The sequence below is a fragment of the Pseudonaja textilis genome, chromosome 2 (assembly GCF_049901715.1).
Source record: "Pseudonaja textilis isolate UNSWEBS1 chromosome 2, rPseTex1.2, whole genome shotgun sequence".
Classification (NCBI taxonomy): domain Eukaryota; kingdom Metazoa; phylum Chordata; class Lepidosauria; order Squamata; family Elapidae; genus Pseudonaja; species Pseudonaja textilis.
The window spans coordinates 46,269,733-46,295,270 of NC_141991.1; the positions used below are offsets into that span (position 1 = coordinate 46,269,733).

The 25,538-nt window shown below is 37.8% G+C and overlaps 1 protein-coding gene across 7 annotated transcripts in view; it reads right to left on the bottom strand.

The window, feature by feature from the left end:
* The window catches only part of PLXNA1 (plexin A1), a 391,291-nt gene that overhangs the window by 19,065 nt on the left and 346,688 nt on the right, over window positions 1-25,538 (bottom strand). For 5 of the 7 annotated variants that reach the window (XM_087923767.1, XM_087923771.1, XM_087923769.1 and 2 more), the window contains 8 exons: window positions 24,241-24,307; window positions 15,446-15,592; window positions 13,714-13,873; window positions 10,819-10,970; window positions 9,779-9,875; window positions 8,704-8,894; window positions 5,643-5,812; window positions 2,767-2,979 (listed from right to left, as the gene is read on the bottom strand). In XM_087923767.1, coding sequence (XP_087779893.1) covers window positions 2,767-2,979; window positions 5,643-5,812; window positions 8,704-8,894; window positions 9,779-9,875; window positions 10,819-10,970; window positions 13,714-13,873; window positions 15,446-15,592; window positions 24,241-24,307 — 1,197 coding nt within the window. The remainder of the gene's footprint in view (window positions 1-2,766; window positions 2,980-5,642; window positions 5,813-8,703; window positions 8,895-9,778; window positions 9,876-10,818; window positions 10,971-13,713; window positions 13,874-15,445; window positions 15,593-24,240; window positions 24,308-25,538) is intronic. The other 2 variants (XM_087923772.1, XM_026723218.2) reach the window with 2 other exon arrangements.

Consider the following 25,538-nt stretch of genomic DNA (forward strand, 5'->3'; position numbering starts at 1 on the left):
AGACTAGCCCTCTTAAGCCCTCACAGACAGGGTATACAGGGTCTCTCTTTACATCTTAAGACTGAGGGGATGAGGCAGTGTCCAAGCTCCTTGTGTGAGTTGAAATAGTAGGACTTGAGAAACAGCTTTAAAGGGGTGCTGTGATCATTGGAGGTAAACCATTTATTGAGATCTTCTCCCCCCCCGCTCCCCAAACAAAAGACGCTTTGAGTGCAAGAGATTGGGGGAAAGATCCAATCTTTCTGCAGAAACAGAAATGCTACGGTAATCTTAAATAGGGATTTTGAGTGCTTGTTACTGTTACACCTGACTAACAAACACAAAGCAAAACAGAAAGATTACTGAGGGAATACAACTTGGGCTATAAGTTGTCTTGTCTACATTTGTTGTTGGAGATAGACCTGAATTGTTCCAAAATCATGGTGAGGCATGTCAAGCAGAATCACAGATCAGTAGTTGGACACTCCTATGAGGAGAACTTAATGGAGCTCAGCAGAGCAGCAGAAAGTGACATATCTGGATATTGTGTTTTATAATCCTATATTTATTTATTAGAAAGTTTGTTACCGAAGTATAATGATGACTGCTGTTATGGAAAAAATGGCCTTCACTTAGGAAAGCAAGATAGAAGCCCATTTCTTCCATAACAGCAGTAATCATTATCTAGCATTTATAGCATAATTTATAATTATACATACATCAGCTCCCAGAATATAAATATGCAACATAAAAGATTCATGTTTTAAAAGTCTAGCAATGTGGGAAACATCTTAACGGCAATATTATATCTAAAATACCACCATAATGTATAATATTGGCTAATATTAAAAATAGCCAACTAAGCAAGCAGCAAATAGTATTGAATATCAAGGCAATGAGTGTGCTTCAGAACCCTCTCTGCTAATCATTAAAGCAGTCCCCACTTTCTTTAGGTTTTGCCCAAGCCAAAAAAAAAAAGCAATGTTGCTGCTTTAAGAAGTTAAAACATTAAAGTTGTATTAACTTTAAAGGATCAATTCTTTAAAGCTGTTGCACTTTTTCCAAGCTCTCAAAGAAGAGAGCTACTGTTTAATAACTCATACAAAAGTGATTGCACAAGATTTGGAAGTTTTTTTCCTCATCATTTTCAAAGTGTGCAGAATCTCATTATTTTTTTAAAGAAAATCTTAAGATGGTATAATTTGCTGTTTGCCAAAGACTGTGTCATAAAATATTGTTTGCATTAATGCTAGCAACTGAAAAGATAATGAAAATATAGAGGTTTTGTCCCAGATGTCCCTACCTTGAGATGCTGGCATGAAAAAGGAAGGTGTACCCCCCTCCCCACAATATTAGTGAAGTTTCTGGGTATAGGAGGATCAGGGAGGTGCCCTTAAAGAACAAATCTAGATATGCTATTAAGAAAACATCAGGTACAGTACAGAATAAACTTAGGTTATGTCCAGAGAGAATTGAAGGGTATTACAAAGAGACTCAGACTATCCCATCTCTGGTTCCCTAGGGTCTAAGAGGGAAGGAAGGAAAGGAAAACTTAGTCAAGATTCTGTTACTAAAGCTTATCACAGTGAAATATAATTCTATGGAATCAGTTTTCTGGTCTGTCCATCTTGTAGGGCTATTCACTACCATGAATAAACAAGATAAAAATAATGCTTATAAAACTGATGCAATATCCATCTCCCCTAACCATCGAATAATAAGTTGTCAAAACAGTTTGAATTAAAGTTCAGGCACAAATGTAATCTCTAAGTCAAGAACCGGGTATTTAAAATATGATTTGCACAATATACCAATTCTAACTAATGTCTCTGTGTGTGTGTGTGTGTGTACACAAACAGACACAGTCAATTTGTTTAATAAAATAGTTCTATTTATAAATAGAGAGTCTTATTCATCCTGTGTTTCATTATCTATTTTTTCATCTTTATTAGCAGCAGTGGGAAAAAAAAAACCTTTTGATTTTACTTAAGACATCAGCAGGGTAATGATGTCATTAGCAAATACAATTTTCACAAAACAGCACCAGCTACTGAATCTTTTCAATGTGTGAGTCTCTACCCCAATAGTACACAATAATTAATAAACCAAACATACTTGAAGTTGATCAGAATCTCCCTGGTAAAACCCATGAAAACGAAAAACTCTTATCTGTATTACTCAACACAATGCGATTGTATTATTTTCAGTTTGGATATAATCGAGGCTTTAAATTCCATCGGCAAAGAGATTTTGCTTTGCTAATCCTCCTGCAAATGGATTGCTTTACTAGTAGAAATATCCTCAAAACATTGAAGATGGAAAGAGAAAAGGGAGGGAGTTATTTTTATTTTTGGGAGTGCCTCCTTATTCACTACTCCCAAATTCCCCAATCCACTTCCACCAATCCTTAAATGCAATTTGTAGGAGACTTGGATCTAATAATGGTTGCAAGAGAAACATCATTCTTTGCCTTGTTCAACTACTGAAAAGCTCAGCTGATAGAAGAAATACTTCACTGAGGTTCCCCACACCTCAATTAGATGTTTATGCTGGATCCAACCTAATAGAAACAGCTGCCATCGTGAAATCTATATGCTATATTACTTTATTCATCAGAAAGGTCTGAAAGGAATTGGCAATTCTTAGGAAAAAAAAACGGATCACTTGCAATTGTTCCGAAGAACCATTTTTCCTCCTCTAACTCAGAGAACCACCCCAAACATTCTAGAACTGCCACACCTTTGTTCTTTTTGCAAACCTACTTTCTCTACATCTGCAGTTACTCACCTTTCTACCCAGCTCTTATAGTTAGGGATGTCCTTGGCATACAGTAGTTTATTGGAGGGAGAGTCTTTCCCTAGCTTGTGCTCAGAAGTTGAGCAGGAGTCCATGAATGTCTGAGCCACCACTGATAGGCAGGCATCAGTAATACTGTTCTTATGAATGTCAAACACAAATTGTGGGTTCTTAATCACATTCACCCAAAATCGCAGAGGTAGACTGCAAAGGAGAAGAAAAGAAGAGATTATTCTTAGTAGCTTCAAGTAGGGCTCTTGGCAAAAAAACTTTACTTGGTTAAAATCTATCACAGTAAGGGGGGCAGGGGTTGTCCCAAAATCTAAACAGGTGATAATAACTCTGATGCATGTTTGCCAGCTACATAGCTATCTCACTGAAGGGTGGCTGTATGATATATGGTGCAGCTGTATATGAACATATTTTTAAATGTTTTATATGTGGATATAAATGATTTTAAGAGCATTTGGCATTTGAAAACTAACAGTAAATATCAGAAATATTTCTATCATGAGACTTGTTTTAAATATCCAAAATTGTGCCTGGTAAATTCTATTATTTTTGACATAGAATAGAACATTTGTCAAAGTCATTCATGCTGACCTTGGGGTTTTATCAGTACTTGTCAACATTTCTATCATTTCCCTATGTTCTTCTTAAACTCTTTGAAATTATTGTTACATTTCAGGGTTCACCAAGTTTTCTGCCCTTTATTAAATCCCTATATTTGTATTAGCCCTTGGAGACTAAATTCTATTAAGAAATGAGAACTATAATTAAAGGAAAAGCAACTTCTTGATCTTCCTCAACTCAGCATTAATTTATCTTTTAACTGAGGCAACCAGCACAATGCAATTGGCTATGCTGTTTCTGCAAATTACCCGTGTCTATTTTCACAAAGCAATGTTACTGAGGCAGAAGGGCTATCATATTACTTTTTCCTGTTATATTGGCTAGGTTGAAAAAAAACAAAACACAAAGAATTGGGAAAACTCAAACTAATTTACTTGAGGGAAGATGGGATGACCAAGTTTCAAAGCACAACACAAAGAATCTCAGGAATACTATCTTAATTTTTCACTGGAAAATTTTCACTGGAAATTTTTCTCACTGGAAACATTTCTGTATATCAGGAAAATTCATAGAAACTTTCCCATGACTTCTAGGGTGAGGATTTTTTGTGTAAAATAATTCCATTGTCTGATCTCTCCTACCCTACCATAAAATCTGAATTATCTCAATGAAAATTGGGCCCTTGCTTTTTATAACTGTTTTTTTGTCTCAACTGCTAAACTCCAACAAATCATATAACCCTATGTCTTTTAATTTCTGAGAGCCATCTCTTGAAATGTACTCTATCCACTGAATTAGCAGTGCAAAACAAGCAAGGGCATTAGTATGCTGGAGCCTGCCTGCCTCCCTGGGCTCTACGGAGTTGCATCATTGGGATTCTTTCCCTACCCCGTTTTTCCTCCCAGAGCAGCTATTTCCTTTAATATAGAAAGCCGAGTGATAAATCAGTTCCAAATGTTTCCATGCTCTCATAACTCCATTTAAAAACGTTTCTTTTCCTGCCTTGCTAATTACTGACAGTTACTGAACTACAAAAGCAATTTGCTTGCTATTTAACAAAAACCAGAGATCAGAGTGTATATTCCTATCCCCAGTAATAGTGAAAGGAGCTGAGAGATCAAATCAGGAAGGCAGCAGAAGAAGAGAAAAGTGTCTGCCACTTTTTACTATTCACTGAGCACGTTAATCCCCAATAGCACAAAATAAGCAGCAAGACTGAGTTTAAGGCTATGCAAATCAGCATGCAGAGAATAACTTCCCTATCACATTTGAAGGTAAATGTGGAATACAGTTCACCAGCAAATTGATAACTGGCTATATAAACAAAAATGCTGCATACAAGATTTTTAACTGCTCTCCTGTAGCTGCTGCTTTTATTGTTTATTAAGACTCTGAATCGCTTCAAATTCAAAGATTAAGAGGTGCTTTGAAGCGTGCAAAGGTCTGAATGCAGCACCTGTTTGCAGCTCATTTCAGTAGCTGCCCTGTTTTCTGGCATGGTGTGTCTGCACCTCCGAGGCAGCCATGCCATTCCCTCCTCCCCAAAGGTTAGAATTTCTCCAGCACGCCGAACATCTTTTTGCCTTGAATCAGTACTGTGCCACACTATTATTTTACTGATCTCTTAATGATTATGTCTCCATTATTGGATACACATTATTGTTCCATGTTTTATATTGTGATTTTAGTGATTTATAAATTCATTTGGAAAACACTGGTTTTCAGGGGGGCTTCGAAGTATTTGTCCAAGCAAGATAATGTCCCTGTAATATAAACTTACAGAAATTTTATCCTGACAGATCTGTAATTTTTTATTTATTTATTTGATTTCTATAGCCTCCCATCTCAACAAGTGAATTAGATACAGGCTATATTGTAGCCTAATATAAATGCCTTTTTAAGTGAGTGTATATGTGAGGCTTCTCCTACACCAGAGAACAGAATAACACAAATGCTTTGAGGCTGTGCTTCCTTATGCGACTGAGGTAATTTTTTTTAAACCATCTGATCTATTTTTTGAAAATGCTGAAATTACAACAGGGCGGTTTACACTCTTTGAAAGAAACATCTTCCTTGTTAGCTACCCCTAACTTTTCACACACAAGCTACAGTTTAGATAAGATGCTGGCTTGCAGAAATAAACCACTGATCTACCTAGCTAAATATTTATCTACACAATGACCCATCAGGTATCCACTCTGCCTCAGCCTGACCTTCAGAAGATGGGAAGACATATTGGGATTTTCTGCAGTGCGAGTCATCTGCTTTATTGCTGAGCTACAGCATCTTCTTACCAGTTACTCTTCCAAGTGTGCCTGACATCATAGTCATTGATCTGGTGCTTATCAGCTTGTTCATCCAGGAAGTCAAACATGTACTTGATGGCCAGAGGCAAGGCACTCCCTCGGTGGGCTGTGCTGAAGATAGTTTCAAAAAGGTCATCCACAAACTTCTGCAGAGTTCCCTGGAACGAAAAACAAAACAAAACAGGATATTTGTTCAGCATTACTTAACATATCATTCATGTACACAACCAGAACAGCAACAATAGAATGAAGGCATTCTTTTTTTTTCTTCTCAGAAGGGGTAAAATATTTCACGGGTATTAAAACATGCTCTGAAATAAGAAACTGAAGTGTCACCAATGGATGAAATAAAACTGGCTTTTCATGGGCTATTGTAAAGGAATTTAGAACTGAACTTAGAGAAGGGTATAAAAGAGTTATAAAGAGAGGAAGGAAGAAAGGCATTAAAAATAGGGGGAGCTTCAGTGGCACTGTTTGACTATCCTGCTGAGTTTTTACCCATGTCATATACATTTGTTTTATGCCTTGTCCATTCTCTACAAATCCTCAACTTAATGATTTAAATATGCTAGAGATATATGATTTTACAGAGAGCAATCTAAATTATTTCAGAGTTCTGGTTCAGTATTCAATTAACTACAGGATCACTGCTTTTTTTTTTCTTTTCAAGCTGGCTTTCTGAGACAGTGATTTTTTATGAGGAAAGATAAGCCTATAATCCTCTCAGTCATTATCTCATGTAGGATCCAGCTATCAAAGTTTGAAAAACATACAACACATATAGTTAGAATAGTGGTTTAAAAGTGTGGAAAGATTGTATAGGAGAGAGAAACTGTTATTGTAGACTTCTTTTACAGTCCCCATGAAACTGCAAAGACCATTTTGCTAAGAAATCTTGAATTTTGAAAGTGCTTTCAAACACTATGTCTTTCAACAGCCACAAATGCCTAAAAAATATTCCTCTCCTTCAGGTTGAGGTAATCCACATATCTCCCTGTGAAAAGGGACTGCTTTTAGACTGAGAGAGAGAAAGAAAAATCCATGTTGGAATTCTGAAAATATTTGATAGAGTGAGTACCTCTGCTTTCTCCCTCATGAAGAATCTGTGCTTTCTGACGGAATGTTCAAATTATTATGTCACCTGTATATTCAGATGCCTTGAATGATGTAAAGGAGGAAGGAAAAAAGAAAGAAGGAAGGAAGGAAGGAAAGAAGGAAGGAAGGAGGGAAGGAAGGAAGGAAGGAAGGAAGGAAGGAAGGAAGGAAGGAAGGAAGGAAGGAAGGAAGGAAGGAAGGAAGGAAGGAAGGAAGGAAGGAAGGAAGGAAGGAAGGAAGAAAAGCTTTCTACTACTTAGATTTTTTGCTGCTCATAGAAGAATCAAAGAATACCCTGGAATGTTCAGGTTATATATACAAATATATATTCTAAAACTGTACAGGTTAAACAATAGCAATCAGCAAACAGCATTCCTCTTGTAGATTACTATGATTTATGATTTGGCTAGGATAGATTCAGCTGAGCTGAATTTACCTTTGCAGTTACTGTGGGATTTTTCAAAATCTGACAACAGAGTACTATTTTGATTTGTTCCAATACAAATTTTCTACTGACCATTTGATTTACTTCAGGAATTAGTGTAGCAATTATATTGTGAGCAGTTTGGTGTTTGTGTCATAAGCCACTGGATTTTTAATATTCCTTCACGGGTTTTTGCTGATACGGAATATTGGTTAAATGAGGGCGTCCATCAAGTGCATGAACAATGAAACTGGATAAATCAATGATTATAGCACCTAGAGGCTGGAATCCCATCTCGCTTTTGATAATAGCTAGGGTGCAATACTCATCTTTGCAGATTTAGTGGGAGGGCTGATATAAAGGGAGGTGATGAGATCAAAGGAATCAGACTACTCATCATACCAGAGGCAGTAGAATCACCAATCACCACTGAGAGAGTGTGATTGGCCCAAGATCACTGAGCTGGCTTTCATGGATAATGTGGGACTAGAACTCATGGATTCCCACTTCCTAGGCTGGTACTTCAACTAATTTTCACCTCCTGATTATGGATCAGGGTTGGAAGGAGAGACCGTCCCTAACCCAACAGCGGGAACATGGAATCATAGAACTGGAAGGGACTAAGAGCTCATCAAGTTCAATCCTCCACACACTGCAAGATTCACTACACCCCATCCCCTAATAGATGAGTATCCAGATGGCAATTAGAATCTGGTGCAATGCATATAATTCATATATAAGTATAAAAAGCAAGGAGTATTTTATAAGTACGTATATAAAAAGGAGAACAGGATAGAGTTCATGATGAAATATTAAGATCTGTGGTGCAGTGGTTAGAATGCAGTACTGCAGGCTACTTCTGCTGACTGCCAGCTGCCTGCAATTTGGCAGTTCGAATCTCATCAGGCTCAAGGTGAGATCACTACCATGAGCCTGTCATTTTAGAGAAGAGGTAGGAAAAAAATGCAGGCATAAATAATGACACACGGGCATAAAGCAACTAAACCAACAATAGCCTGGTGCTATAGTTTACATGTTTTCTTAATCTTTCTGGCTTTCTTAAACACTTGTTTGTTTATAATTTCAATGTCTTAGACTAAGTCCCCTGTGCTGTATATAACTTGAATACATATTCCCCTGCATCCATCCATGCACTGATTTATTTGATTTGTATCCCTCCTTTGTGTGTGTGTGTGTGTGTGTGTGTGTGTGTGTGTGTGTGTGTGTGTGTCAGGTTAAGAGCCGTGGTAGGGAAGTAGTTAGAATGCAGCACTGCAAGCTACTTCTGCTGTCTGGCAGCTGCCAGCAGTTCAAGTTTCACCAGGCTCAAGGTTGACTTAGCCTTCCATCCTTCCAAGGTCGGTAAAATGAAGACTCGGATTGTTGGGGGCAATATGCTGATTCTGTAAACTGCTTGGGAAGGGCTGTAAAGCATTGTGAAGCTGCGTATAAGTCTAAGTGATACTCCTATTAATAAACTTATAACACTATCCATATCTCACAATGGACCTAGGAGCCATTTTGATTTACCTTAGTAGCTAACAGACGAGTCAAATATATTTCTGAGACCATCTTGCTGCCACGATCACCTTCTCGTTGATCCATGTGATCGTGATTCTTCACCAGATGCCATAGCTTGGTGCCACTCTCCAGGTCAGGTGTGATCATGGGGGTCCGGGAACGGAGACTGTCAGGGCTGCTAGCTGTCCGGAGCATACTCTCTGTGAGGAAACCACATATAATGGCAACTGCCTCTCCCTCCTCAGCTGACTCTTGGCCTCTGCTGTCCTCCCTCCACCTCATTTAACTTGCAGCATGGCCTGTCATACCATCAAAAAATATGATGTGTTTTGGGCTAATTAAACTTCATTAACTAATTGGCCCTAGGAAAAAAAAGAGATTACTGTCTTTTTTTTCATTGAAAGGATCTGATGAATAATGAAGAAAGCTCATTATAGTTCAAAACCTATGGGTAGGTTACTCTTCAATTCTAAATAAATGACTTTTTTTCCACAAATGAAGGCAAATATACATGTCCCAGATCCAATCTGGGTCAGTCATCAGGACCAGAGGTTTAGTGTGGTTTCAGACTCATGCTGGGAGCCCATCCACAGGGAACTTCTCTCTATCTGAATCTTTCTGGAGGATGGGCTCCAGTACAAGGTCAAAAGCTGTGCAGACTAAAATTCTGGTTCCAGTGACCAACCAAGATTGGATCCTGCAACAATTTTTTTTCTTCAGCAAATACTTTTAATACTTATAATAGATACCTTGCTTCTCTTAATCATGTACCAATAAGGCACATGAAAGCACAGTGGCTTTAAGAAAACACAGCGAAGAAATACACATTTGGAAGAAAAACTAAACTCAATAAAGCAACCAGAGGCAAAGTCTTAACTGGAAAAAGCTAGTTGTAGATTTACTATAAAATGGGCCTACATCAATTTTGTCATACAAAACCAAGGAATTCATTAGAAGTGGCTTGACTGAAGCATGGTATCCTTTTTAGTCTGCTTTTTCTTAATTTAGGAAGACTTTCTTAATTCCCAGACTGCTAAAGAATTCTAGATAATAAACTGGCAAGGAAGTTTTCTCATTTACTCACCATATCTGCTGAGTGATTTTGTGAAAGTAGAGGAATTGGAAATGTTGTAGGCAGAGTTCTGCTTGGGCACCAGTGCCACCGATGAACCATCTGTTACCTGTAGAGAATATTACCAAAATTAAGACTGAAGATCCACAACCTCTACCTCTCTCACTCCAACTCACACTGAGCTCCCTACTAAAGATAGTTGAAAAACAAGTTTAACTCTCTGTTCGGTGGATTCTCAGAGCCTCTTAGAAAATTTGAGAAGATGGACAGTTCATTCTCTTATAATGTAAACACAAACAGAAGAAAGCTTTCTTTTTCTTCTTAATAAAAAGCCATTTTCCATTCCTTGGGATTTCCAGATCTGACCTGAGTTTTATCTCCTTCAAAATCTGCCTGGCACAAAAATAGAATGCTTTTCAGCTTTGTCTAGAATTTGTTCTTCTTTCATTCTTCCTTTGTTAAAGCATATTTATTCAATTGTTTGTAGTGGACAGATCAAAGACAAAGCACACAGGACAGCATATGGATTATTCCAGGCCTTGTCAGGAAGAATACAGAGAAAGAGAACAATCTTGCACATAATTTTAATGCTTCTTTTGTTAAATTTAAGAGCTAGAAGCTTTCTTTTCATTCTCTACAAATGCCTTTCCAAGATGTATAATTTCGTATTCTTGCTTGCTTTTCTTCTTACAAACATTACCAGGCTAGGTAACATTATCGGTGTACTGATGTTGTCTAGCCTGATAATGAAATGTCTGCAAGAAGAAAAGCAAACTCAGAGGACACAAAAAACCTAACGATACAATCTTGAGCTATGTATGTTCTTCCTTATTTAATACTCATCAAATGTACACACCAGGATCTAGCCTGGACTTCCATTGTATCTTCTCTCGCCAATACTAATTCAATAGTAAAATAAATAACAACAGCTGTTTTTTGTATCCATCTATCATGTATGAGATAAATATATGTATCTTATTCAGATACATAGCATATTCAGATGTCAGATCTCTTCTGCCACCACTATGACAAAAACCCAAGGACAACCACACCTGGTAATGAGCTAGAGTGTTGAGTCTTTTCCAGTCATTGTCGATCTTTGTGGTGACATCTTCATCTTGCAGAATTATCCGAGCCATCCTGCCCTGCCGCCACTCTGCACCGATGGAAGAGAAGGGCATGGGGTCACTGGGGATCGTGCTCACTTTGGACAGATCACAGAATGAAAGGCATGGAGAGCATGTGAATGAGGCATGGCACAAGCCATTTTAAAAAGCCACACCCCACTGTAAACCCCATTACAGTCTTGCTGTAGTTAGCAAAAATTATGCTAGGAAAATCTGTTGGGATCCAATGTAATAGGGCCATTTTCTCCTTGATGTGACTTGGGCTTCCCACTCTTAGGAAGAAAGCAATGGCAAATCAATTCTCAAGTGATTGCCAAGAAAACTGGTTGACGGAAGTGAAAGACTTGACTCAAAACAACCCCCAGCCCACAAAACTTTAAATTATTCACCTTCATAACCTATTTGGAGGAATCTTCAAGAATATCTCCAGCTTGATCAACAACCTTCTGCTTTTAATAAGTTTTACATAATCAGTGATCACAAGTATTGTTATCTCAACTACTGGAATTAAGTCAGTTCTCCTTCCCCCTGAAAATATTTAGTTCACTATTTTAGTCATAGGAGATTACTGTTCTCATCATCTCTCAGATATTGCATCTTATTACTTCCTGTGATCATGAAGTTGTTTAAAATGCTAACATAGAATCAGCAATACATCATAATAACATTTTTATTTGAGAATGAAAAACGACTTTCCTTGCATACCAAATAACATCTGTCATGAAGGTTTCAAGTATGAGGGCTTCATTTTTGGAGCAAAGTTATTCAGGTGTGGAATATTGAATGACCTCTTGCCCATTTTTATGTCTTTAGCTTTTCCCCAAAGTTGGGATTATGGGCTTATTTTTGAGGGAAAGACTTTGGGCTGATAAATTTAAAAAAGGAGATTTTCTACCCAAACTGTGACTCCTTCTTGCTACTGGATCCAGTTCTAAATGACAAATCTGTTTCTTCACTTGTGGATTAAAGCAACATTTATCATTGCAGTCAAGGCACCAAATAGGTTTACCAAGTTTGGCTAATCTTGCAAATTTTGCTATACAATGAGTCTAGCTTCCATATGTTAGTCATTTTAAACTACTAGTGTTTTATTCCAATTATTTTTGCTAAGGACTCAACTGAAAGGATATCATCATCACCATCCTCATCCTCATTTGTATTCTATTTGATGACTGAATCACACAAAATAAAATCTATTTCTTATAGGTGATTTATCATTAACATATTTGATGATATTGTCACTAGTATGCATATTTTGATCCTTAATTCTTAGAGAGCTCAATTCTATTCATAGTTTGCTAAGAAAATACTAGGGATGTGCAAAATGGTAAGAGACCTTTTCAGAGAATTCCAGAATGTTCTATTTTTTTCTGAATAATGGTGAACCTTTTCTAGACAATGCCCTTCTTGGAGATGATTCAGTAGTTTGGGAAGTAAATCCTTCTCTGCTACAGCATCAGCCTTCTGGAACAGCATCATTTTCATGATTTGCCTGACTCCCACACCCAATTCTACTTGCCTTCAAGAAAGTCCCCAAAACATGACTCATTCTTCAGATATTGACACAGGGGCCCTACAGGTCGAGAGACATGGAGGGATTGGTTTTCTTCATTGTTCACTCTGACTATTTTTTATATAAAAATTGCTTTTTCCTTTTTTAACTCTGATGCTACAGTTACAGAAAAGGCACTTTTGGGCAGCCTAGAAATTGGGTGGATAGGAAAACAAACAAACAAACTTCTAGAAAACCATACCAATGTGTTGCTTTTGCATACTTCCCTATTCTTCCTCATATAAAGCATATCCATTTATCAAAAGTTGGAAGGGACCTTGTAGGTCATCTAGTCCAACCCCCCGTCCAAGCGGGAGACCCTACACTATTTCTGACAGATGGTAGTCCAATCTCTTCTTGAAAGTCTCAAGTGATGGCGCTCCCACAACTTCCGACGGCAAGCTGTTCCATTGGTTGATTGTCCTCACTGTCAGAAAGTTTCTCCTTGTTTCCAGGTTAAATCTCTCCTTGTTCAGTTTCTATCCATTATTCCTTGTCTGGCCTATAGGAGCTTTAGAAAATAGCTTGAATCCTTCCTCTCTATGGCATCACCTCAGATATTGGAAGACTGTTATCATGTCTCCCCTGGTCCTTCTCTTTACTAGACTAGCCAAGCCCAGGTCCTGCAACCGTTTCGTTGGTATGTTTTAGCTTCCAGTCCCCTAATCATCCTGGTTGCTCTTCTCTGTACTATTTCTAGAGTATCGACATCTTTTTTATAATGTGGTGACCAAAACTGATGCAGTACCCTAGGTGTGGTCTTACTAAGGCTTTATAGAGTGATATTAGTACTTCCCTTGATCTTGACTGTATCCCTCTGTTAATACAGTTTAGGATTGCATTAGCTTTCTGGGCGGTGGCTGCACACTGCTGGCTCATATTTAGCTGGTTGTCCACTAAGACTCCAAGATCCCTCTCACAGTTACTGCTATTGAGACTGGTTTCACCCAGTCTATATGTGTACTTTTGGTTTTTCTTGCCTAAGTGTAGGACTTTACTTTTATCTATACTGAGGTATCTATCAACAAGTATAGGAGGTCATGTGTGAAGACAACTGTGGGAAAAAGAAAGTAGAATGGCTAAACACAGGTGGCAAAGAAAAAAAGTAGCTTCTGAAGCAGCCACATGAGCCTGGAAAAGCATGCAGCTCCTTTAATGAAGTAAAAATGATTATTTTAAAGCATCTTTTTATTGGAATTTTATAGCCCTAATGTCATAATTATATGAATCCATTGATAATCCTAACTACACAAGAAGCCTTTGCTTACCCAGGTCCATGTCTCCTGCTTTGGGTCTTTGGGAATATGGAACACCTTTGTACACAGCATCCAATAACTTTTCCTTCACTTGTGTGATGGTATCACAATTTAGGACCTTGACTGGAATTTCAGGAGCGTTTTCATTTTCAGGATTCACACAGTTTAATGTCTATATAAAAGGAAAGAATGAAAAAGCTTAACTCCCTTCTTCCTTTTTTAAATGATTGTTTCAGTTTTAAACATTTTTTGTAATATGAAAACTTGGTTTTGTAGGGCATCATGCAAATTTCAAAAATAAAATAAAATAAAATATAAATACATTTGTGTACAGCAATGCTCTGCATAACATTACAGCTTTCCTCAGATGAAATGGATGACAAGAAGGGCCATCATTAAGCTGTCTTTACGCCTCACTCCACTCTAATTAGGAAGGAAATCTGAGGGAGAAGCTTGTTGCAGAATGTACTCATTTGAAAATAACAGGGAAAATCATAGCTGACATAGATCACCTGGTTGCAGCAGAAAGTTCAAAGTCCAACTTTAAGCATCTCTTAATAGAAGAATCTCCAGTCTAAAAGCCTGAAGTAATGAGTCAACTATACTAGAATGTGCAGGCCAATGACCTGACTTAGTAAAAGGCAGATGTGTACACTTCAATATCTAGCCATGAATTATGCTACGCTATTTAAACCTAGCATATCTATTTGTCATGGTTCACATTCCTGAAGAAGGAAATAGTTACTAGGCTTCTTAGATGTGGCACAAAGGAAGAGGTCCCCCCCCCCTTTGATTTAGGAAGAAAATTAATATTAATATCAGAAGAAAACTCTTATTTATAGCCCACTGAGGCTTTAAAGAATGCTGTGTGTCTGTATTTTAATGCCATTTTTCTTTCTTTCAAGGATTCAGACCATAAGGGGGAGGGGGAGGGAGGGAGGGAGGGAGAGAGAGAGAGAGATCCTATGAATTTTACTTTGCTAGTCGTTGCAGACTATGGGGGTAGTGCTCATCTCCATTTTAAGGCCATTGAGCCAAAGCTGTCTGAAGACGTTTCTTCTGTCATATGGTCAGCATGATATTGCAGAGTGCTGCTACCTTTCCCATAGTCATGGTACTTATTTATCTACTTGCATTTCCATGCTTTCAGACTGCTAGATTGGCAAGAACTGGGGTGAGGACAGGAGCTCACCCTGTTGTGTGGCGCTTGGGTTTCAAACCTGGGCTGCTGGCTTTCCAGCCAACAAGCCCTATGTCTTAACTACTGAGCCACCATACCACACACACACACACACACACACACACACACACACACACACACAAAGAACCATAGAACTGCAATGGGATGGATGTTATAATTCAATATCTAAAGAAGCCGAAAAATAATATAACATTAAAATCCCATCAAACCCCACAATGTTAGCAACAGCAAACAAGCAAATTTTAATTTTAAATATGGCATGTATCAATAAATATAATCCACTGAAAAGAAAAGCTCTTTTGGGGGTCCTCCATAATCTTTTAAAATAGGAAGAGGTGCTAAGAGAAAATTTTTTAAGAAACACTGGACTACTCGATCAAACATTTAGAGAATATTCTCACCTCTCATTCTATATTACCTCCTTCTTTTATTATTGGTCTTGATGACAACAACTACTTTGTTGTTCCTTCATCAGAGTATCATCAGAAGGGCTAACTCAGAGGATGAAGAATCTATCCTAGTTAAATTCCCACTGTTACTAACCAACATTTTGTAGTCAATTTGTTGCCGGATGAGCTTGTCTTCACTTAGGGAATAGCGGGCTTCTCCAGTGATGGCATCTATAGGCCCCTTCTCCATCTGCTGTTTGATGGCACAATACAACATGAACAGAGGTTCACCTGCACATTCCTGAAGAAAGGATGAAGAGAAAGAAGGGCAGTCAATATACAATTATGCTTTATTTCCAAAATACCTTGCATAGGTATGTAGGAGAAATACTGTCGTTGCTATTCTTGTCTCTTAGAAGAATTTGCATCAAAGGCTGATTTTGTTAGTCATTACATCATGCTTCAATTAAATGATTATTTTACAGGATGCTTGCTGCAGGATAAAAAGTATGCACACAGAAATGACTGGGATTAAGCAAGGTCAGGATTTTGTTGATTATTAATTCAATGCTGTATTGTCTCCAAAAGTAGCTCTATTTGCTTTGGTAAGGTTTCTTTTGTTAATCACTCATCCAAAATTTATTTAGTCTAAACTTTTAAAAAGAAAAAAGTATCTTTACAATATTTGCAATATGCAATTCCTGACTTGACAGGTGTGTGTGTGTGTGTGTGTGTGTGTGTGAGAGAGAGAGAGAGAGAGAGAGAGAGAGAGACAGAGAGAGGGAGAGAGAGAGAGCGAAAGCCAAGAAATACTTTACAAAAAGGCAGTGAAAAATGTGTATGTAAACAAGAGTTTCAAAAATTTCACTGAGCTTCACAGATCGTAACTTAATAATGGCAAACCAAGCTAAGGATTCAATATTTTAAGTTCAAATGAAAGCCCTTTCAGAAAATTTGATTTAACAAGAGATTTAAGTGAAGAGCAATACGCAATTATTTGAAGGCTATATTTTCTGTGGCATCTTTACAACTAAAATCCTTAGAGAATCTAGGAAGCATCATTTCTGGCACAGACTCTATTATTTCTAGAGCTTTAAAGACGGCAGCCCAAACCTGGCCTGGTTTTGAAAGCACATTAAGAGCCTCACTCCTGAGCTTCTTGGAGAGGCGATAGATTTTTTTAAAATATAAAAGAGATAAGATTGATTGAACAACCCCTGAATTTTTTGTATAAGTGTAGATAGTATACTACACATATTCTAAGTCAGGGGTCTCTAACCTTGGCAACTTTAAGACCTGTGGATTTCAACTCCCAATTCTGGGAGTTGAAGTCCACAAATCTTAAAGTTGCCAAGGTCGGAGACCCCTGTTCTAAGCAATATAGATTACACAAGGCATATATAGGAAATAAGAACTTTGCTAGGACAATGACAAGAGCCCAATCAATCCTCAGTCAATCAGCACCTCAGTCAGAACTTGTTCCTTAAGATAAGAACAGAAGCCATCAGATCATTCTCTATTTTTTCACACTACAGTTGCAATTTCTAGACAAAATAATTAGGCAATGCAGATTTACTTCTAGTTTTTTTTCTTAAATATTTTATTGCTAGAAGCTAGGAGACAAACTTGCAGCTCCAATATTTCCTCCAAATTTCTCAACTCAACTGTGAATTTCCCCACTCCAATATCCTAAGTTAATCTGTATTTCAATTAACTTCTGTAAATTTCTTTTATTCCTTAAAATGTTTTTAGTCATGCTGCTAGATTCCATATTTGATAGTAATGAGGTCAACTAGACAATCATCTGATGGTTTGAAATAAATGCTTCCTGTTGTTTCCTCCATAGTTCCTAGTTCATTTCTTTAGGTGTCCTCTGCTGTTCTTATTATTATATAAAAAAGCAAATACATAATCAACGAGTCAGCTTCCCTGCACTGATAAAAGCAACACAATTTACTCTATTGTGAAAGAGGCAACCTTATCTATGTCCTGCTTTTTAGAAGTGTGAGAAAAATAAAGTTCTGAGATTTCAGTTAAGGGAAATGTGCTAGGTCACAGTGCTTAGATGAAAGGGAAAAAATAGAAATGTTGAAAGGTGCAGTATTATGCAAAAAGAAATATTTGACAAGGGGCTGGATTGTTTATGAGAAAAAGGAGTAGCAATGAAGAGATGAAAATTATTAGATTAAGAGAGAAATTATTCAAAGGCGGAAGGGTACTACTCCAGGGGTGGAATTCAAATTTCTTAACAATTGGTTCTGAAGGCGTAGCCTAGTTTGTGGGTGTGGTTTGGTGGTCACGTGACTCGGTGGGCATGGCTTGTATGCAAACATTGTAAATATTTATGTAAATATTGAGTTTTTTATTTTAAAAAGAGCAACTTTTACCCAAAAGCAGGCAGGCAGATTGAGTTGCTCACAGAATCACAGATTCACTCAGAGATCTACCTTTCTCCAATCTGTTGCCTGAGTCTGCACTGAAAAATAGAAGCTGATAGTCAGAACAGCTGATGGTTGAGGGAAAAAAAGGAAAAATAGCAACTTAGCAGACAAGTTGGATGGCATGCATGCCAGGTAAGAAGTGAGTGGGTGGGGAGGGGAGGGGCCAGCCAGTCACGCGATTTGCCAGTTCTCTGAACTGCACAGAATCATAACAACCAGTTCTATAGGACCAGTCCGACTAGATAGAATCCCACCCCTGTACTACAAGAACTGCCATCTGGGAAGAAAAACATGGTCTGCAACATTTATAGATTATTATAGATCTGACCTTTAATGCTGCTGTGTAGTTAATTCCCAAAATATTTCAGTACTTTGAACAGCTCCAAATTATGAGACGTTAGGAACCCAGGGGCAATATTCTATATTACTTCTTTGGAGTCTCCTCTTATTCCGTTGGCCACCAGCACAACAAATTCTACTTTGGTGCAAAGTGAGCCCGCTCTCTATGTCACCATATGCTGTTAGCATCTCGTTAGCATCTGCAGTAATTAAAGAGACAGCTGCTAACGAGCAGGAACAGGCATACATCATCCCTAGACCTTCCGACAACACGCCTGTCTTTGAAATTATGTTTCATTTGCAAACTTGGCTTCATTAAGTCTGCTTGGGGGGAAAAAAATGTGGGTGCTGCGCTATTTATTAATAACTGTCTCGTCTCCTCGTAATGCACAAGCCAAATGATGACCATCCGTTAACAGGCACACATGGCAATTATGATCCCTCCTAGAAAAATGCTCCCGTTTTAGTCCTTCTCTCTCCTTTCAGGTGAAGCCAAAAATATAGGGTTTCTTCCCAAGCAGTTTTCGATTGCTCATAAAAGGTCTCTGCAAACTGTTCAGCCACGAAAAATGCAACCTAGGTGGAGGATAAATTGAAGATGGCTCCTTGGTCACATCTCATTTGTCTATTGTGTTTGCCTGGCATATCGTTTTCTACCACTTACAGTCAGCTGACAAGCCATGCATTGCTTTGAGGCTGCTGTGCCTGCCTTTTCATCAGGGCTGTTTAAAGTGCTCATAAGAGCAGTGGATTGCTTGTTCAAAAGCACCTCTGAGGACTAACCCATTTGCCATTCTTATTCCAGAGAGGTTTCAGAGATATTATGTATTGTGCAATGGACAATAAAAATAAAAGTTCTGCAAGTTCTTAAAGCTCGGGATTAACCTGTTAATTACTTTATATTTGCTGACTGATCTTAGGCTTTCTGACTTTCAGCTGTACTTGGATATCTACCTTCATCAAGCAACAGTGGAAGAACTTTTTTAAAAAAATTAGTAGAGTCAGTATTTGTTTTCAGTGGGAGGTGGCAGAACTTGAAACAGGTTTACTAAAAAGCAGAGTGGCGTTTCAAACTAACAGCAATTAAGCCGTATGAAATCAGCCCATTGCATCTACTTAGAAAGCCAATGTGATTGGCTTTCAGCAATTCAGTCTTATGCCAAATAATGTATTTGTTATTCATGGATAGTTACCACACAATGACTCCAGACAACCCATTTTGGCATTTGGCTATTTTGATTAGATTTCCAACATCAAAAAACAGAATTGCTTGTCTGTTCTAATGAAAGATGTACAGACTAAGCAGGATAGTTACCAGAATGTATTGCATACCTCACTAACCCTGTCCATATCAGACTACCCTGGAGGCATTTAAGTTTTGTTCATGAATGGCAAAACTGGTCCTGGATTTCTGTTCCAAAGATTAATGTCTTAAGTTCAATTATGCAGAACTGTCAGTAGCTTCAGAGGCTGCAGTTTCCAGTGTGCCAATTAGGTCATTTTAGATACTGGTTTTTATAACCATTTTGGGCATAGCTAAACCACAGGCAGCCTTGGGAAAGCCCTGTTTAAAAAATTAAGTATATTTCAAAAACGAACTAAAATAATAAATTAATTAATCCATTCCTAGCACAATATGCTGCCATGATAGGAACATAAACCAAATCAAAGGGAACCCACTAAAGCGTAATTCACTGAGTTTCCCTCCATTTAAATTCTAAATTCTGCTTCAGGCTGCTCAGAGCTCTAAATCCCTTTTTCTTCTTCACATATGCATCCACCACCATCATTTTGTTAAAAAGGGGGAACATATACCCTGGCATCTTTAGGCAAGCAGCTATGCTTTATAACAACCTCAAACCTTTCTCCCTTTTCTGAGCAGCAGGAATTAAGTCCTGATCAGCAACATCAGAAATAACACTTCATAACTGAAGAGGGAGATAGCATCCAATACATGTTACAGAGACCACTTCTCGACTCTGTGTTCAGGTATACAGCACTTTCCCCTTGGGTCATAAAAAAATTCTGCTCAAATCCTTTAATGACACAGATCTAAAAATTCCATTATGTCAAATGATTAGGAATGCTCCTACAGCCAATATAGGATGAATTTTATAAAATGAGCTAGTGGTTTCAAGCTCAGTTCATCGAGAAAAGGAACCGAAGACAAAAATAAAACGGTGAAAAAATCCTATGGAGAGCTTGCTATTGTATTTATAATGATGTCTACACAATGCTGATGATTCCTACCCCCACATACAGTTAAGTGTATTTTTTATGGAATAGCCACCTGCCGACCTAGTGTCCCTCAGGAGCATAATCAATAGCTACATTCGCTGGGATCTCAGTGAGTTGCAATCCAATCTCGGTGGAGGGTGCCATGTTGGAGAAAGGAAGAATGAACTGAAACTATAGGAATCAGTGGGATGTATGAGCTTGGCATGTGAATGCCTGTGCATATGCAGAGGCCTGAGGCAGTATAGCTAATGCTCACACAGTGTCTTATTGATGAGATTTAGCTCATCAGGCACCTAATATTGTGCATTTTTCAATGCTCCTCTTTATCTGTTTCGCTTTCCTATTTCCCTAGGATGGCTCATTAGGATGCTGATAAATGGCACTTGAGGCCTCAACAAAACCACCAGTCCCAAGGCTTGCTGATTTCTTGAAGCTGGCTATTCCCATCATTTCTACAGCAGAGAGATAAATGGGAAATGAGGGAGCGAAGAAAAGTATGTTGTTCTCATCTCTCAGTGGGATTGAATCAATGTATTATTTTGGCAAGCTAGCTTTTCTCTGTTTCACAGGCCTGGACGTGTTATTATATAGTGGTCACAAGGGAATATATAATCCCATGTGACCCACACAGTTATACCTTTGGGAATACTTTCCCCCAATTTGATGACAGAACAGCCAGCAAGACTATAAATACCAATTTGCCCTGTGGCATCCTGTATGAAAAGTCAGAGAGCTTCTCAGAAAGCCTTCCTTGGCATTGCTGTTCTGATCGTCAGTCATCATTGACTCAAAGATATGAGCGCCCCCCCTGAAGATCAGAGCCCTGTGAGCAACCCTCCAGTGACATGTTTTCACGAAAATCTGCAGTATACGTGGAAATATAATATTTTTACTTGGTTGATTTGCCTGCACAAGTTTGGGCTAAGAGATTATAAGACAAAACCTGCTGACATTCTGCTTGCTTGCAAAGCCGTTTCTAAATATCTTAACTTTGCCTTCTTATTTGACAAATATTTGCAATATTCACCCACTAAAACCTCTCAGAGAGAAAAGAAGAAAAAGGAAAGAAGATGGGTGTTTTCTTAATACATCAGAAACTTGACTGGCAAGACACGTTTGCCTAACATTTTAGATGAGGCGTATGTTCCCAAGTCTTGAGAGATCACTCTTACTTTTCACTCTTTTTTAATACCACAAGATCTGTAACACAGTTTTATTATGTCCCTATAAGTGACCCACTGTTATTGCATGGATCTTTTCTCCAGACATTAGTTTATGAGAGTTGTTGTTTGCAAACATTACTCTTTTCTACTGAAAATCCTCGGGTATATAGGGTGCAAAAATGACAACAGGTGATGATGGATTAGGAAAGCTGGCCCATTTTTGAACAATCTTGATTTTTGTTTCTTTCTTTTAACTGTCTGGTTTACGATAGCTCCCAGGAAAATAAAACCAAGTAGCAGCAACCTGACTGATAGCCCCATGGTGGTGAGCTGGGTTTTGGAACTTGACAACTGCAATCAAGGGAAATCTGTGAAAAATTCACAACTTGGAAATACATTTTACCTATTTCAGGAGTTTTGGTGTGTCAGGATATATATGAAAGAAGTTGGCATGTACCATTATTCTTAAAAAAAAAAAAAAAAACAGACCAGCTCTTAGAACATTCCATAAACAGTTTGAGGCATATTTTCCAGACTGCACTATATTTTATTCTCCTTTGTTTGTATCCTATGCTGAAACACAGTATGTAATACATTGTAAGACATGACTGTATTTATGGTTTCTACATTTAATATACAAAGTATGGTAACAGCACACTTGTGACAAATCTACTAGCGAAACATTTTCTCCCTGACAGGAGAAGTAAAACTTATCATCAGCTTCATATAACTGAGAATTTGCTGTAGTTGTACTACCAGTGTAACATAAACAAGTTTCTGGTTTTTTGCTAAGTTTCTAGCCATCCTTTGTGCAGATACTTATGTTCCATGACTTCACCACTATGGATCAAACAAGTTAGTCCCTGACTTGGTTCTTGCCAAATATTATACTGTGTAAAAACATAGCCAGAATAAAATAAATTGTGTAGTTATATTAGGATAATTAAAAAAAACAATATTAGAAAAGATGTTTAAAGAAAGGCAAACGTCTATTGTTCTTATTCCTTTGCAAATTGTTATACGTTCTTCAGCAAAGATATCTTTTCAAGGATACAGGATGTCCCTAGAAGCAAGGAGTGGAATGGCTGCGACCAATTGTGATTGCTTTCTACTTGTTCTGGAAATCATCTAAGCTTCCTTTATTTTAACAAGGGATGGTATTCTTCAAAAAGCAGCTCTACTTTGTGCCACAGCAACTCACTGAGTAAAACTCTGACAAAACCTTATTATTTAGGCATCAATTTTGATTTATAGATCTGTAGCTGCCATTAACCTAGGATTCCTTCTGTGCCTCAACATTCCTTTAACACACCATGTGCTCCAAAACTATAGTTTTAAGTTCATCTGTGATATAGCAGTTCAAAGCTTTACTTCAGGCAATATTAAAAACATTCTCTATGCTGAAAGAATAAGACTTTTATTCATGCCTACTAGGGAAAACTGAACCAATAAAAAATATTACATCACAGCATAATGACATGCTAAGTGATTATCAAAAGGAAAAACCCCTATCAGCGTGACCACAATACTACCATAAGAATCTTTAAATTATTATAACAACTCTGGCTCCACAGTTTCTTGAGAGGTTGGTGTGGTGGAATGTAGTCTGGATTCCCAGGAGGGTGGGGCTACATTTCAGAGGAGCAAGAGAAAGCAAAGTTTAGATAGTTTGGTTGGTAGAAAGCGAGTCAAAACAGCTCCTACCGAGAAGTTCTCAGAGTGTATCTTTAATGATGCAAGTAATTGTTTCAATTTGGCAAATTTTCTGTCTAAAGGCAATAAACAATAATAGAAACTGCTTAGAAATAACTCTACGTTTCCTTTTTAGTTTTGGGGGGGCTGACGGGGGAACCTTTTTTTCTTGAATTCATTATCTATTTTACCCAAATAAGTTCTCAGTAGCTCTCTTCTCCATGTGTATTTAATCCATCAGTGTCTCAGATGGATTCAAAACAATTCACACCTTTGCACCAACCAATTCATGATGAAAATTTTTAAAAGGTGGCAAATGGAGAGGTTCTTTTTTATCAGAGTAGAACCTTCACATTGCACCTTTCATTATTCTGAGTGAAAGGAATTTTAAAATTATATATTGAACATTTATAACATTAGGGTTTATAACAAAAGGTTTCAGCAAGGGAGGGAAAACAACTCAATGTTGTTATTCTTTTTTGCAGAAAATGAAATCTCAATTGGACTTCTTGATTCACAGCATATAATTTAGCCCAGTGGTGGCTAACCTTTTGGGGCTCCTGTGCCAAAAATTGTGCATGTGCTTGCATGCTCGTGCTCGCGTGTCAGCACCCAGAAGGCAATGCGCACCCCCCATACCCCCTACACATGCACGTGCAATCCCACCCCACCCACCCCTGCCACCCCCTTACCTGCACTGTGCCTCACAGCTGATTTTCGGCCAGTTTGAGGCCTTTTTCAGCCTCCCAAAGGCTTGAGGAAGGCTTCTTCAGGCTTCTACAAACTTTGTAGGTCGAAATCTAGCCCCATTTCGCCACTTCCTGTTTTTTTCAGAAAAACAAGAAGTGATGAAATGGGGCTAGATTTCGGCCTTTGGGAGGCCAAAAAAGGCCTCAAACAGGCTGAAAATCAGCTGTGAGGCGCGCACATGCACAGTGAGGTAAGTTTGCCTGCAGCTTGCATGCCAGCACAAATGGCATAGGTTCGCTATCACAGTTTTAGCCAAATATACTGTCAATCTCCAACAGATAAAAGATTTTGACAAATGAGTGCTTCACACAATGTTTCATTCTTACCTTTAGGAACTTATACAGAAGGAATGTGAACCAGTTGGTTAGCATTTTTTCAGCCACAGACTCAGTCCTGTAAGAAAAAATAGAAAGTAAATAAGATGACAGGAAAATTCAGAATTCTCCAATCCCTTGAAGTCTTAAAACTTTTAGTTATTTATGTTGAAGACTTAAAACAGTCAAATTTTGAAAGGCAATAACTTTTTTAAAAAGGAATACTTAGGTTATTATGTAACATTAAAAGATAATCTGCTGTATACGTGAAAATATAGATATTTTTACTTGCTTGATTTGCCTGCACAAGTTTGGGCTAAGAGATTATAAAACAAAACCTGCTGACATTCTACTTGCTTGCTCCATTCAGTCCATTCCAGTGAAACAGGATCATCTCTCTATGAGCTACATACTATTCAGAATAAAAAAGTTCAGTCTACCATCATCAAATCTTCCAGAGTAGTATATAGGTTACCTGAGAGGATCCACAGAAAGTTCTAATTCAGAACACAATTATGCATCTTATCATTAATTCATTAGAAATAGAAAGCAGAGATTAAGGAAGTCACATTTACAAGTTTCTACACACTTACACCCAGTTTACAATTATAGTGAAAGGTAGTTAGCTGCAGAATTCAGGAAAATCTTGAACAAATTTAAAACTCTTTTGTATAGCAGTGAAATATTTCTGTTGGAAAAACTCTGTAAAAGCCACATTAATTTTAATGCTATTAACAAGACAGTAAACACTTACATAAAGTGTCATGTGATGGTTTACCCAATGGTGAGTAAGTGGAACCTTCCACCCAGAATACAACACTAATCACAGAGGGCAAAGTATAAGTATGAAACAATAATGAAGGATGGGTAGATTCCTCCAGTTCTCAAAATCCATCTTTGTTTCTTAGAAACAATCAAAGATCTTAAATCAATTTGCAAAACCCAGATAGGGATCCTCTTTCCCTTCTGGTTCTTGCCCTTTAACATTGGAAAAAAATATATCAAAATGAAACATGTGGGTTAAAAAGCTCATATGGCATCAAGTGAGTTAAGAAGCTTAAGTGTTCACAACAGAGATATGAATATGTCTCTGTTGTAAACATTAAGATTAACATATTTATCAAACATTTAAACTATGCACATTTATTCAGCATGAAAAAATGCAGGTGGTTGTGATTGAAATTATTTCTTTATACTTTTTTCTGACTGCTCCATCTATTAATCATCAGATCAGCTATTTCATATTCAAATGATCACAAAAGCACAAGCAACACTAATGACCTCAAGAAGGTAACAGCTTTTTTATTGCT